This window comes from Lissotriton helveticus, chromosome 8, assembly GCF_964261635.1.
Source record: "Lissotriton helveticus chromosome 8, aLisHel1.1, whole genome shotgun sequence".
Lineage (NCBI taxonomy): Eukaryota > Metazoa > Chordata > Amphibia > Caudata > Salamandridae > Lissotriton > Lissotriton helveticus.
This window is the reverse complement of record NC_136069.1, coordinates 812,775,056-812,790,306: the sequence shown is the minus strand read 5'-3', so window position 1 is coordinate 812,790,306 and position 15,251 is coordinate 812,775,056. Positions and strand designations below refer to the sequence as shown.

Genomic DNA, 15,251 nt, shown 5'->3' with positions numbered 1-15,251 from the left:
AGGGGCCATATTAGCAAGAAAGGGCGATAAATTGTCGCCGCTTTTATCGGCAGGAAACAGCTGCTAAAGCGGTGATAATGGGCTTGATAATATGCCCTTGTGAATTCCCAAAGAAGCCCAGGTTCTGCTGTTAACCTGGGCTTCTATGGGAATTCACAAGGGCCCATTATTGTCGCTTTAGCGGCAGTTTCTTGCCGATAAAAGTGGCGATAATGCATCGCCCTTTCTTGATAATATGGCCCCAAGTTCGAGGCGTCGGTTAAATATCCAGTGGTTCTAAACAAATCACATCATTTTTCTGGGTCTAGAGAGAAAAAAGTAGAATGTGATCTTGGGAAGTGTAACTAGGTTTCCAGGTAGTTGTAAGTGGTTTATCAGAAATTTTAATTGATATGAAATGTGGATACCTGTTCTACAACTCTTTATCAATTGGAGAAGACAGGATTGGAGTTCAGTGTTCCAGGTTCTCTTAAATGAGGGAGAAAAAGTCCTTTCAGGGAACTTTTTTTAAATTTCTGGTGCTCACACCTAGTGGCACGACGAAACATGATTGGGCGAATGTGGCTAGGGACCTGAGATTCCTATATCTCACAGATACTCAAGGGCATATTTACAAGACCCATACGCTACAGAAATGTCACTTTTTATGACGTTCCTGTGGCGATAGGGGCTTCGCCTTATTTACAAGGCAACGCTAAGCCACTTAACGTGGCTTAACACCACTTTCTAAATAAGGCCCCCTTTCACGCAATGGGTGTTACCTTGGGAGTTTCACCGCATCACCCACTGATTTTGACGCAGCCCCTATATACAAGAGGCACAGGGTCAAGGCTGATTTACATATGGCCATGTCTGAACTGGGGTGGTGTGGAGTGCAAAAAAACGATGGCTTTAGGCCCAGATCTCTGTACTGGGGTGAATGTATGACATTGTTCTGCATTCTGTCCATCAATTGTTGTTTTTGCATTTGTCACCCCGAGTGGGATGGGTATGCTCAGACGTGAGTCTCATGCTCTCCACACCACTGGAGTCAAGCTATCCTGGCTGAAGACGGCTGATAGCCAGAAACAGGTCCTAGGATGCTTGATTCCGGTCCAGGAAAGACATGGCTTGGCAGTTCGGGCTGGACTGTTCCCATGAGGCACAGGGTCAAGGTTGATTTGCATATGGCCATGTCTGAACTGGGGTGGTGTGGAGTGCAAAAAAACGATGGATTTAGGCCCAGATCTCTGTACTGGGGTGAATGTATGACATTGTTCTGCATTCTGTTTATCAATTGTTGTTTTTGCCTATATACAAGGGTGGCATAATTAGGAGGCAGTGCCAAAATTAAGACCAGGGAAAACCTGGTCTTTACATCGCGAAACGAGGAGAAATGCTTTATATTCCCCCGTTTTTGCTGTTTCTATGTATGCTGCCTTGTGCAGCACACGTAGAAACTGCAAAACGCCATCAATGATTGTTTATGTGAAGGAAGGTGCCCCTTACTGCACATAAACAATTATTTAAAAATGACGAATTACAACTTCTATGAGTGCTGCACAATGCAGCACACATAGAAGGTACAAATCAGCATTCTGGATGGATTGTGTGCAGGAAAGACACCTTCCTGCCCATAAACAAACACTTCCCCCAACGCAGACACCCTTGCACTATGGTTCAAGGGTGTCTGCGTTGGCGCTAGGCATTTAGAGTTAGTGCCAGCACTAGGGGAAACGCAGGGTGTGCTGCATTCTTGTGAATAGGGCGCATCCCTGCATTTTGGGAATGGTGAAGCATAGCGTAAGCAATGTTTGCTATACGTCACGCTTCGTCATTTCCTTGTACATATGCCCCCCAGAGCTTTGGACTGGAACGGGGCCCTGTGAAGGGTTTGACCCTCTCCACCCCCTTCTACACTCTTGCTTATCCAGGTCATAGGGTTAACCCACGATCCTATTGAGTCAATTAAAAAAATACATTTTGATAAATGAATGTGGCTGGAGTGAGTGTATTTTTTATGTGTGTGCCGGACACTGCCTCTATGTTTACGGCTCAGATTGATGATAATCTTAACATGGCTACTGCGTTGAGATCTTGTCTCATGGAGGTTGCCCAGTGGATGGATCGCATTGTCTTAAGTTGAATGCAGGGAAAATGGATGTTCTTATCCTGGGAAAACAACCGTCCATCTGGACCTCGGCATGTTGGCCAAACTCTCTTGGCCCTTTACCTATGCCCAAGCCCATGGTTTAGAACTTGGGCATTTGGTTTGATGAGAAGCTCAATTTCGATTGCCAAATCACAGCTGTGGCGGGGAAATGTTTTGGTCTTAAATACCCTTAAAAATCTTCTGTTTCCTGCCAGAGTCTGCAAATAAAACCGTAATACGGGCACTGGTTATATCCAGGCTGGACTACTGCAATGTCTTGTACCTGGGCAGTAGCGGCTTCTCGAGGGAGTGCTGCTGAGCGGTGAGGCGGGGAGGGGCAGGGTGGGTGTTAGTAAACTCCTGCATACGGCACTACTGGCCACCATCCCCTCAGTCAACAGACTGCATATTGGGGTTGCCTCATTTGGTTACCTAGCACCACATTTATGGAACTCCCTGCCCCTCCAGCTTCAGCAGTCCCCGTCAGAATCTCTTTCCTGATTTTTTTTTTTTAATCTGTTTATTTAGTTTGTGCTGGCTTTACAATACATTGAAAGTGCTTTGGACCTTCAGTAGTTGGACTTCAGCGGTGGGACACTTTGGAGTAGCCATGTGCTTTAGAAGTCACACTTAAATTATTATATCCTACCGCTTCAGGAGAATAACATATGCCCATACAGACCCAGCTGTGGTAGGAGCTCTGTCCTTTACTATCGCTCCCAGCCACCTTGTGGGCTTTGTACTTCTGTGAGGTGGCTCAAGAGAATGATCTTCAGTCATTTGGACAGCTACGCCGTGGGTGAAAGGAACTCCGGAGGCTCTTGACAAAATGTGCCTTATCCTCTTGTATTTCCCACATGTCATGATCTATTTTAATTTCCACAATTAATAAAGCGGTAAATTAAATTGCCTAAAGGGAACCAGATTCTCTTTTCCAACTCAAAAGTAGCCTCTGGGATCGGTTTCTATGGTGTTCCACTTTTCCATTCTCAAACACAGAAGAAAATTGATAGGGATAGGGAAGTTTGGCTATAATGTAATTCAGATGGTCTAACCTGATTCAGCCTTTGTCAATCAGTACCTGGGATGTAAACAATTTGCCGCCATGATTGACTTTAATTGAAACCTCTTGTGAGATAGTGATTGTTTTAATTAAAAAGGCTGCCTAGTCCCGCTAGAGGCAGTGGGGCTGATTTTGCATTCATTTCAGCCTTGATGTTGACATGACTTCCCACCTCCTTGCAGACAGGCATTCATTTTCTCCCACTCTTCATCCGGCCCTTCTGAGAGTGGCTGCCACTGAAGCTGTGTCCCTGAAGCTACGCTCGCTTTCGATTCCGCCTCCAAATATCATGGCTGGGATGAGAAAAGATCCCGCTTACATAATGTGTGCAGTGGGGAGGGTGTAGTAAATCTATGAGAGAAGGCTTCAAAAGAGCCATCTTCACCACTAGTCTTTATTGATAAGTATGGCAACACATTATCAGCTGTCTGACCTAGATTGTGTTTCCTATACACCTCCTTTTTATGGTCTGACCTGACAGCGCAGCTGTCGCCAGACAATTACGTGATCATCACGTGAGAGAGGCTTTGGTTCTGCCCACAAGTTGGGAGCCAGGAGAACGTTTTGATTGGGCAGAAGGTGTGAGTTTCCACTATAAAAGTGATTGCCCCCCCCCCAAACAGCTTGATCATTTTGTTTTATTATCCAGCTGCCTGAGCTTAAACTTTCAGGGCACATTCATAACATTGTAATCAGGGCACAAGTTGTAAAAAAAGAAGTGGGGGACGCTCTCACCGGAAGTGATGTCACGACAGGAAGTGACGTCCCGAAAGGTGCCGAGCTCCTCGTCCCAGAGAGGCCAAAGAGTGAAGTCCAGCTGTTTGGCAGGGGGGATGGCGTCCCCCGGGTAAAATTAGTGGGGGGACACCATCCACCCACGTGGTACCCCGACTCGAGCCCTGATTGTAATGCTATTAAAGTGTCTTAGATAACTAGATAATTTATGGTGTTTTTTCCTGACACAGCACAGATGGGAGGAGGACAGTCATTAACTTACATGGATGTTTAGTTCTGGCCTGACCCTGCATCTTTCACTTGACCTTATAACCTGCACCAATATTAATCTCCGGTTATTTGCTTCTATTCAAATACATAGCTATCCCTATGCTATTTACTAGTAATGCTTCCCTTTACTATACAATAATCTTATAAAGCCAGACCTATTAGCATTGCCCATGCTTGTTTACATATCACCTAGTTAAAATCACTCATGCAGTTTTTCTTATTTCAGTTTCTAAAAAAAACTTTTTAGCAAGACTGTTTAGCAATGCATTAAGACTAAAACTAAATAATGCTGTTGAATAATAATACAATTTACAGTTAATAGAGTATAGCCTGGACGGCCTCTTCAGGAGGATTTCTCCGTTCCAATAAAGATTGATAAATAATCTGGTATCTTTTAGAGTTTGTATTCTATAAAAGTGTAACTGAGGTGAAGGCATGTTAAAAACAACATAAAGGAGAAAGATAAAGTTGTAGCAGCCACTGTAATCTATCTGTAATATCCCTGGGCCACATTTAGGTCAGTAAATGGGGCAATTATTTGGGATGAAACAACAGTCATGAGGGTAAAAACCTGAAGTATGGAACATGATGTTGGGTAAGAGAGGGGTGTAGAGAGCAGGACCTGTGGAGGTGAAAGGGAGCTAATGAACGCTGAAACTTTTTACATTTTTTTTGTCTAAATCTATGAGACACTGGTGACGTTTTATAAATACTCTGGCAAACGTCACTGGGCAAAAGCAGTCAGGGATCCATGCTTCAAGCAGCCAACATTCAGGAGCGACATTTGCATAATGGGACCTCATTTCCATATTCATTGCTTATGCTGAGAATGTTATGTGGCGCGATTCATGCCACGTGCAGTTGTGTAAACGCTATTTGTTTCAGATTGGGCTAAGCAGGCATTCTGCTTCCTATGCAGGTTGGTTGTCGGAGGGGATGTGGCCTAATGGCTAGACCGATCGACCTCGGAGAAGGGGAAATGGGTTCGAGCGTGGGTTGGGACGCTCAACATCCTGTGATTCTGGGCAAAATTCGCGTAATGTCCCCGTGCATGACACAAACCTTAATGTGTGCGTCTGTAACGCAACTGGTGCCCATGTAAAGAGCTCTGATTGCTTCGGGTGTGGTTTGCGCTATGTAAAACTCAAAATAAATAAAATCTTGTCTGTTTGTTCTGATAATGATTCATTATTGTAGAAAACTACTACTATTTGCCAGGCGGATCGAATCATGCTAACTTTGTTGTCAGTATCTAAAGTCACAAACACACCAGCCCTTTAACATTCTTTTGTAGAGCACATTTAAATTCCTCATAATCCACACATTCATTCAGCAAACCTTCATGGAGTCAGGGCACAGGCAGAGACTTCACATTCACTCAGTAGAGGGGGCATTTTTAAGAGACAGTAATTTCCAATCAAAAATGGATTCTACAGGCAACGTGACTGTAAAAGTAACCTCATCATATAAAAAGAAACATTCCTCATAGACATTCGACCATCACAGACATATTTCTCTTTGTTTCTGCCTGCTATCATTGAGATTAGTTTGCATGAGTTCGTGATTCTGTGATAAATGATTTTTATTTTTGTTTTGATATATATTGTGTTCAGTATCTTACCGCATATCAATTTAGTGACTATGCTACCCTCTACCTTAGCGCGTTCCAATGCAGTTAGGCAAGATAAACCTGACGTGGAACTGGTTTGACAAAGTTTTGCAGGAAATCTTCTGCACCCTACCCATTCTCTCGCCACCCTCCATCCCACCACACGCATATTCAGCATGGAGAAAAAAAAATCCGACAGCAGTCTGCTCCCTTCATATTTCCACATGCGAATGCGCGAAAGCCAGATCAGCGATGCGCCGGTCTTTGGACTAATCCGAAACTACGTTTCTCTTGCAGACCCCCAGCTCAAGGGTATTGTGACCAGGTTGTACTGCAGGCAAGGCTACTACTTGCAAATGCACCCCGATGGAGCTCTTGACGGAACCAAGGAGGACAGCAGCAATTCAAGTAAGTGGGAATTGATCATCACCTCATCTGGTTGTGTTTACCACTGTCTTGTGAAAGCTGAAGGTAAGAACTTTCTAGAATGGTTGTATGGCATTACAACGCGGGCTTTTACCCCGCATGCCATTACAACGCAAGTCGTTACAACGACTTGTGTTGGGGCGCGCTGGATAGTGGAATAGTTTAATTTTCTATTCCAACTCCAGCCCACGTTGACAATAGGGAAGGTTTTGGATAGAAAATTAAACTATTCCCTATCCTACAGCGCCCTCCAGCGCAAGTCGTTGTAACGACTTGCGTTGTAATAGCAGTGCGGGGTAATGCCCGCGTTGTTATGGATGTTTTCCTTCTAGAACATCATCTACCTTCCTATAGTCAGGATACCATGTTTAGAGCCCAGAGATTTTCTGTCACCGATTGGTGTCATCCGGTGTTATCATGTGTGTCAGATCAATTTGCGGTAACTAGCCCATATTACTACTTCAAAAACACATTAGGCTGAGAAATTGAACCTAGAACTGGAAAATGGTGCTCTGGCGACATGGAGCTAGGTGGCAAGCCTAGATAACATCTCTCCAGATCCTGGGATAATTTGATTAGTTCTGTGAATGGAGATTTGCAATCACTTCTGATGATGTCTGGGCCCCCTCCCCCATCATATGGGGAGTCGATCTCCAGGTAAGTGGCTGAAGTTTTAGACACCGCTGTGCAGCATTTTCTAGAGTTTTTATTATAATGTTGACGTTGAAAAGAACTCTACATATTACCATGCCAAAAACATACATGACACATCACCAGGTTTTTGGGGACTGCAATATCATGTTATGCTCTGTTCACATTTTTCACATTTGCAAACTAATCTGTCTGGTATCCAAATATTCATGGCCTTAAAATGGCGGCATCTTTCTACAAAAGCAAGCTGCTGGGTGGTTTATATATATATATATATATATATATATATGTGTGTTTATGTGTATAGATATATGTATATAGATAACATTTCACATATATATGTGTATATATATATATATATATTTATATATAGACACATACGCACACACATATATATATGTAGACAAACACACATACACACACACACATATATATCGGTAGCCACTCTTTAGTTATTTAGGACTCCAAGGTATATAAATTCCTCAGAATTCTGGTCACTAACAACTTAACCCCCTTTGACGAATCTTCACAAAACCTTCCACACCTATTGCTTTTTCTACATTGGTGGAGGATGGAAAGTTTCACGTTGATTGGTCAAGGCGGTGCAAAGGTAAAAAGGGGCCCCAAAACAAATTTTTCTGCCAATGCATTTTCTACAGACTATTGTATCTTGCGTAGCTCAAAAACGGCTGAACAAATGTACATGAAATTTGGAAGGATTACATATTATGGTGTGCAAATGATCCTTTTGGGAAGTACATCTAATTAGTTCAGTTATTTTTTAGGTTATAAGGCATTTTACCTTAGTGATATCTGTTGTTGCGCTATTTTCCCAAACTTTTACAGTATTTTGAGGTATTTCACACAAGTACTGGGGTACATGGCAAGTCATTATGTGATTGGCTAATGATTGCCTTTACAAAAGTTAAAGGCAGCCATGTTGCTTTTAGTTACATTTTGGCAATGTTCTGCGTTTCAGAATTTATAGGGAATTATTAGGTTTGATATTTTCCCTTACTTAATGCCACTTTGTTAAAGTGGTAATAGGAAGGGAAAAATATTTATTAGTTTCTCTGTATTAAAAATTTTTTTACGAAGTCCCGTGGTACCACCTTGTGAGTACAGTGGTACCGTAATTTAAAAAAAAAAAGTAAACAAATACAAAATACACTGTAGTACCCTATATTTTACAAATATAGGGTACAACAGTGTAATGTCGATTTTTAACATGTTAAACATAGCCATTAGCCAATCATATATTGCCTTGTGTGTATATACCACAGTATACTCAAAACTTCCTTTGGTATGCCGCAGCACAATATATAGCTAAGTATTTTAAAACATACAATTTTAACACTACTTACACTATTTCCATATACTACCAAAAATTACTAATTACACCTACTAATTTGTATTTTATTTCCACATTACATCTACATCCGTTCCAATATATTAACGCAAAGTCTATTTGAATTACCACACTCCACTCTATGCCACTACACTCTATGTCACTACACTTTATGCCACTCTGCTCTACTCTGTTGCATTCTAAACTACTCCACTCTTCGCTAATTCACTCTATGCCATGCCACTCTACCCCACTCTTCTCTACACCACTACACCATACGCTTTTACACTCTACGCCACTCCATTTAGCAACACTACAGTAGATACCACTCTACTGTATGCGCCTGCACTGTATGCTACTCCACTGTATGTTATTCCACTGTACAAGTCTCTATTCTACAACACTACATTCTACTGTACGCCACTTCAATGTACAACACTGGACTGTAGGCTCTTCCAATGTATGCTACAGCGCTCTACACCATTCCATTGTGCACCACTCCACTATAAGTCAGTCAACTGTACAATAATCCAGTATATGCTATTACACTGTATATGACTCCATTCTATGCCACTCCACTGTACACCAATCCAATCTATGCCAATCCACTCACCCTATGACACTCTAAACTATTCCACTGCATGACGCTCCACTCTATGCTAATCTCCTCTACTCTGTTCCACTATATCCACTATATGCCACCCCACTCTACGTCACTACACTGTATATCAATAACACTCAATGTTATTCCACTCAACACCTCTCCACTGTATGCCATTCCACTCTCTGCCACTCCACTCCATTCCACTGTACGCCACTCAACTGTACAATACTCCACTGTACGCCACTCCACAGTATGGTAATATACTGTAAACCACTATAGTCTACCCACTACACCCTGCCCCGCTCCACTGTACAGCACTGCACTCTATGGTATTTCACTCTACAAGATTCCACTCTACGACTTTACACTGTATGCCACTCCACTCTACCCAGCTTCAGTCTATGCTATTCCACTGTATGCCACTACACTGTACCTTATTGCACTCTACGCCACCCTACTCTCCGCTACTCTACTGTATGCCACTCCACTCTACACTATTCCACTATACGCCACTCCACTCTAACCCACTCCAGTGCACATTATTCCACTGTATGCCTCGCCAGTGTATGCCACTCCACCCTATGCCATTCTGCTCTACGCTATTCCACTGTGCACCACTACAGTGTACCTCACTGCACTCTACGCCAGTCCACTCTACAACTCTCTACTGTATCCCACTCCACTCTATACAACTCCATTGTACCCCATTCAACTCTACACTATTCCACTGTATCCCATTCCACTCTAACACACGGTACTGTATGCCATTACACTGTACATCACTCCACTATATGCTATCTAAATGTATGCTGCTCAACTGTATGGCACTTCAGTCTATTCCACTACAATGTACGCCAATAATATACAATGTAATTCCACTCTATACCACTCCACTGTATGGTAATCCACTCCACTGTATTCCTCTCTAATATGCGAGATTCCACTTTACGCCACTCCACTATATGTCACTCCACTCTGTGCCACTCTACTCTATTCCACTTCAGCCTATGTCACTGCACCCTATACCACTTCACTCTATGCTATTCCACTGTACGCAACTCTAGTCTTCCTGCTCCACTCTACCTTATTCCACTCTATGCCGCTGCACTATGCTGCCCCACTCTATGCTATTCTACTGTATGCCACTACTCTGTATCTCACTCCACTGTACATCGCTCCACTCTGCGCCCTTGCACTCTTATCTAATCCACTGTATGCTATTACATGCTACCACACTCCACTCTACGTCACTCCACTGTTCATAACTCTGCTATACTCTATTCTACTGTACTCCACTCAACTCTATGCCAATCCACTCTACAGCACTACTTTATGCCACTACACTGTTCCTCACTCAACTGTACAACACTCCACTCTACACCACTGCACTCTTCACTACTCCCGTGAACACTATTACACTCTACCACACTCAACTCAAAGCCACTATACTCTTCGCCACTCAACTGTAATCTAATCTACTGCATGTCATTCCACTCTATGCCAATGCACTCTACAATAATCCATGCTATTCCACTGTATGCCACACCACTGTACCCCACTGAACTCTACGCAACTCGACTATACACTATTCCCCTGTATGGAACTACAATCTACTCCAATCAACTCTATGTTATTCTACTCTGTTATTCTGCTCTACCACACTCCACTCTATGCCACTCCACAGTACCCCAATCCACTCTACACCACTCCATTATATGCTATTCTGCTGTACACAACAACACTCTACAGCACTCAACTCTATGATATTTGACTTTATTCAACTCCACTCTACCACACTCCACTGTACGCCACTCCACTCTTCAGCACTCCACTGCACACTATTTCAAATCTATGCCACACCACTCTACTGCACTCCAGTGTATGTCACTCCCTGTACGCCACTCCACTCTATGCTACTCCATGTTCCGCTATTTCAGTGTATGCTCCTATACTGTAGACTATTCCACTCTATGCCACTCAACTTTACGCCACTTCCCTGTACGCCACTCCACTTTGCGCTATTCTACTGTATGCCACTCCACTCTTCCCTACTTGTCTCTACAGCACCTGACTCTACAGCACTCGACTATATGCTATTCTACTGTATGCATCTCCGTTCGACATCACTGCAGTTAACGCTGCTCCACTGTACGCCACCCCACTCTATGCTACTCCACTGTACACTATTTCATTGTATGCTACTATACTGTATGCTATTTCACTGTATGCCACTCTACACCTCATCACTCAGCACTACTCCTTTCTGCGCTATTTTACTGTTCATCACTACTTCCATTATGCCCCACTCCACTCTACACCACTCCACTGAACACTGTTCCACTGTACACTACTGCACTCTATGCCACTCCAGTCAATGCCACTGCACTGTACACCACTACACAGTACGACAATGTACTCTACGCTATTAGACTGTATGTAACTCCACTCGACCCTACTCCACTCGATGCTATTCCACTTAATGCCACTGCACTCTACCTCATCCACTGTACGCCACACTACTGTACGCTATTGCACTGTACGCCACTCCACTCTATACACACTCCACTGTATACTATTCCACTGTATGCCACACCACTGTGCCCGACTCTACTCCACGCCACTCCACTATGCCCCACTCTACTCCACGCCACTCAACTATATGCTATTCTACTGTACACAACTACAGTCTACAACACTCAACTCTATGCTATTTGACTTTATTCAACTCCACTCTACCACACTCCACTGTACGTCACTCCACTCTACACTATTCCCCTGTATGCTACTCCACTATAACACACTCCACTGCATGCCACTCCACTCTGCGGCACTCCACTGCACACTATTCCAAATCTATGCCACATCACTCTATGGCACTCCAGTCTATGCCACTCTCTGTACGCCACACCACTCTACGCTACTCCATGGTCCGCTATGTCAGTGTATGCTATTCCACTCTATGCCACTTGATTTTACGGCACTCTCCTGTACACCAATCCACTTTACTCCACTCTACCCCATTCCACTCTATTGCACCTGACTCTACAGCATTTGACTGTATGCTATTCTCCTGTATGCCTCTCAGCTCAACATCACTGCAGTTACTGCTGCTCCACTCTATGCCACTCAACTCTACAACACTGTACTCTATGCTATTCTACTGTCCGTAACTCCACTCTACACAACTCCACTTTATGCTATTCCAATGCATGCCACTCCACACTATGCCAGTCCACTCTATGCTACTCCACTGTACGCGATTGCAGTGCATATACTCCACTCGACGCCACTCCACAATACTCTATTCCATTCTATGCCACTCCACTCTACCCAACTGCACTCCCCATTGCTCCACTATGTTCTGCTCAATGACACTATACCTCACTCAACAACGCTCTACGCCTCTCCATGGTACCATACTATACTCCACTGTATAGCACTACACTGTACAACAATGTCATCTTCTCTATGCCACCGTATTCCACTCTACTTTACTCTGTAGCACTTTATGACACTCAACTCCACTCTGTGACACTTTATGCAACTCCCTCTATGCCACACTACCCAGTTAATATACTCTATTCTGTGAGACACTATTCCACTCTACTGCACTACTGCACTCTATGCTACTTTACTCCACTACTACACTCTACACCACTCTACTGTGTGCTGCTGTATGTCATTCAACTCCACAAGAGTCTATCCCATACCACTCTACCATACTGTATAGCACTGTACTCTAATCCATACCACTCCACAGTACAACACTTTAATCTACTCTGTGACACTCTACTCAACTCTACAACATTTTCAAACACTCTACAACAAACCAGTCCACTCCACTGTACCACACACCACTCATTTCTACAACACTTTACTCCGCTGAATACTACACTGCTCCATAGTACTGGACTCCACGCCACTGCACTCAAGAACATGGTACTCCACTCTATGCTACACCACTCCACTGTACTCCACTTCACTCTAATTCACTAAACAATAGTTTACCCCACACTATATCACTGTGTGACATTCCACTCTGCACTGCCCCACTGTACCATACTCTACTCAACACTATGCAACCCCACTCTCTGAGATTCTACTACACTCTGTGCCACTATACAAAACTATACACCACTCTATGCCCCTATACCACACAACCATCTACTCTACTGTATGCCACTACAGCCCAGTGTACAACACTATACTCCACTTTACAACAGTCCATGACACACTCCTCCACTATACTGTGCAAAACTCCACTCCAATTTATAACAATTTACTCAACTCTACACTACGCCTGACTACTCTACTATACTCCATGCCACTCTACTATACAACATGCCAGTACACTATGTAGCAATTTACTCCACTGTACGCTACACCACTCCAATCTACTCTACTCTACTCTACTCTACTCTACTCTACTCTACTCTACTCTACTCTATTCTACTCTACAACACTCCAATCTACTTTACTCCTCTCTGTACCACTCAGCTCTACCCCACTCCACAGTAGCACACTCCACTGTACAACACCCCATTCTACACCACTCCAATGTACACCACTCCACTGTAAGTTATTCCAATGTACACCACTCCACTATTCCATATTCCACTCTACTCCATTCCACTCTACTACACTATTCAACAGTACACTCTCCTCTCCTCCACTCTACTCTACCACTCCACTTGACTACAGTAACGGTCGATTTAAACACATTTTTATTACAAACAAAAAACTATTTAAATTCAATGAAAAAACACAGTTTAAACCTTTAATATAGTTAGGAAATCTTTATTTATTCTTTTGATACAAACCAAACTTAAAATACACAAACATTACAAATCTTAAGTTATAAATACATTAATAATTTACGCACCACCTTTAAATTAATATAAATGTATTTATTCTTTATCTACCAACCAAACTTAAACTATACAAAATTTTTAATTTCTAAACATATACTAGTACATTTCATTTATAATTTTCAAAAGACCTTCAAATTATTATAACTTGCGCACCTCCACACAAATACAAATTGAACTCAGTAGCCACACTACATTATCTATAACTCACGCCTTTCCCAAGCCACTGCTTATACCATTTTATATTATCTCACTCATGCTATCTAAAATAACAGGAGTTACAAAAACAGTAATGACATCGCAAATCAAATCTTTTGTGAGAACATAGTGCATTGTAGAGTGGCGAGGTATAGTTAATTTAGTGTGGATAACCATTGTTACTCTTAAAAAAAAAACACCTGTCTGCATTACTTACATATTTTTAAGGGGAGAGGGCATGCAGCCCCCATCCCCTAGCTTCAGATGGGCTTTAGGACCCAATCTCCTGGGGCCAACTATTAATTAAAGGGGAAGGGGCATGTGACCCCCCTCCCCTTTCCAGAAATGGACTCCGGGAGTCCCTTCACCAGGAATAAAAATGATTTGTAAGGGTAGGGGGACATGCGGCCACCCTCCCTAACGTTCAATAGGTCCTGGGGACCCCAACAAGTAGAGCTAATAAAAAAATGCAGCTGGCCACATGCCCCTCTCCCACTGTTGGTATCTGCCCTGGGGACTCCATCCCCTGGGACGGGATATTTAACACTGTCCTGGGGAGCCCACCCCAGAACACTGTGGTTCCCTGCCCGGGAGCGTGCAGGTATAGCTTGCGTGCACTCTCATTGGCTGGGAACTCTAGTTTGCTTAATACACCAGAAGGAGTAGGGAGTAATAAAATATATTTAAATTACGTGATGGAATGTGCTGTATGTGCTAATACTGCCCTCACCCACACAAATGTGTGACATGCTTCATCATTGGGTTGCTTACAAAACACCCCGGCGTAGCCACACACGGGAGTGGAGCAATAGGGTGGGGGAAGACAATACAACACAAAGAAAGACACAAAATAAATTATACAGTGACTGGGAACGACGGTAGTGAAAGTGCAGTGTAGTGTGAGTTAAAACTAGCTCGGAAGTGTCACTGTGCCTAAGCCCTCACCCCTTCTTTTGTGTGTACTAACTCTAGTTTGCTCCCACTCGGCTGAAGCAGTAGGAAAATGCTGCTCCGACCCAGGTGGAAGAAAACAGATGTGCTGGTTCCCACCAGCACACACTGGATGGGAAGCCGACTGGGGCCACTGGGGCCCTGGGGCTCCTGTGCAGATCCCAATGTACTCATTTGTGTGAGCCACGGGTGGGCATTGGGGCACCTAGTGGAGGACCGGGACATGGGGTCCCTGGGGCCCATTTTGGCTTGGGGAGGGTGACAGGGAATGGGGTACCTAGGGCCTATTAAGGCTCAGGGAGATGGGCAATGCACCCTCCCCTTTAATTAAAATATAGCCCTGGGGCATGGGGTCACTGAGGCCCAATGGGCTTGGGGAGAGGGTCCATACCCCCCT

The 15,251-nt window shown here is 43.6% G+C and overlaps 1 protein-coding gene across 2 annotated transcripts in view; it reads left to right on the top strand.

Annotated features, from left to right (window-relative positions):
- FGF14 (fibroblast growth factor 14) overlaps positions 1 to 15,251 on the top strand; it is a 1,298,256-nt gene that overhangs the window by 939,861 nt on the left and 343,144 nt on the right. For both annotated transcript variants that reach the window (XM_078657628.1, XM_078657629.1), the window contains exon 2: positions 6,106 to 6,216. In XM_078657628.1, coding sequence (XP_078513754.1) covers positions 6,106 to 6,216 — 111 coding nt within the window. The remainder of the gene's footprint in view (positions 1 to 6,105; positions 6,217 to 15,251) is intronic.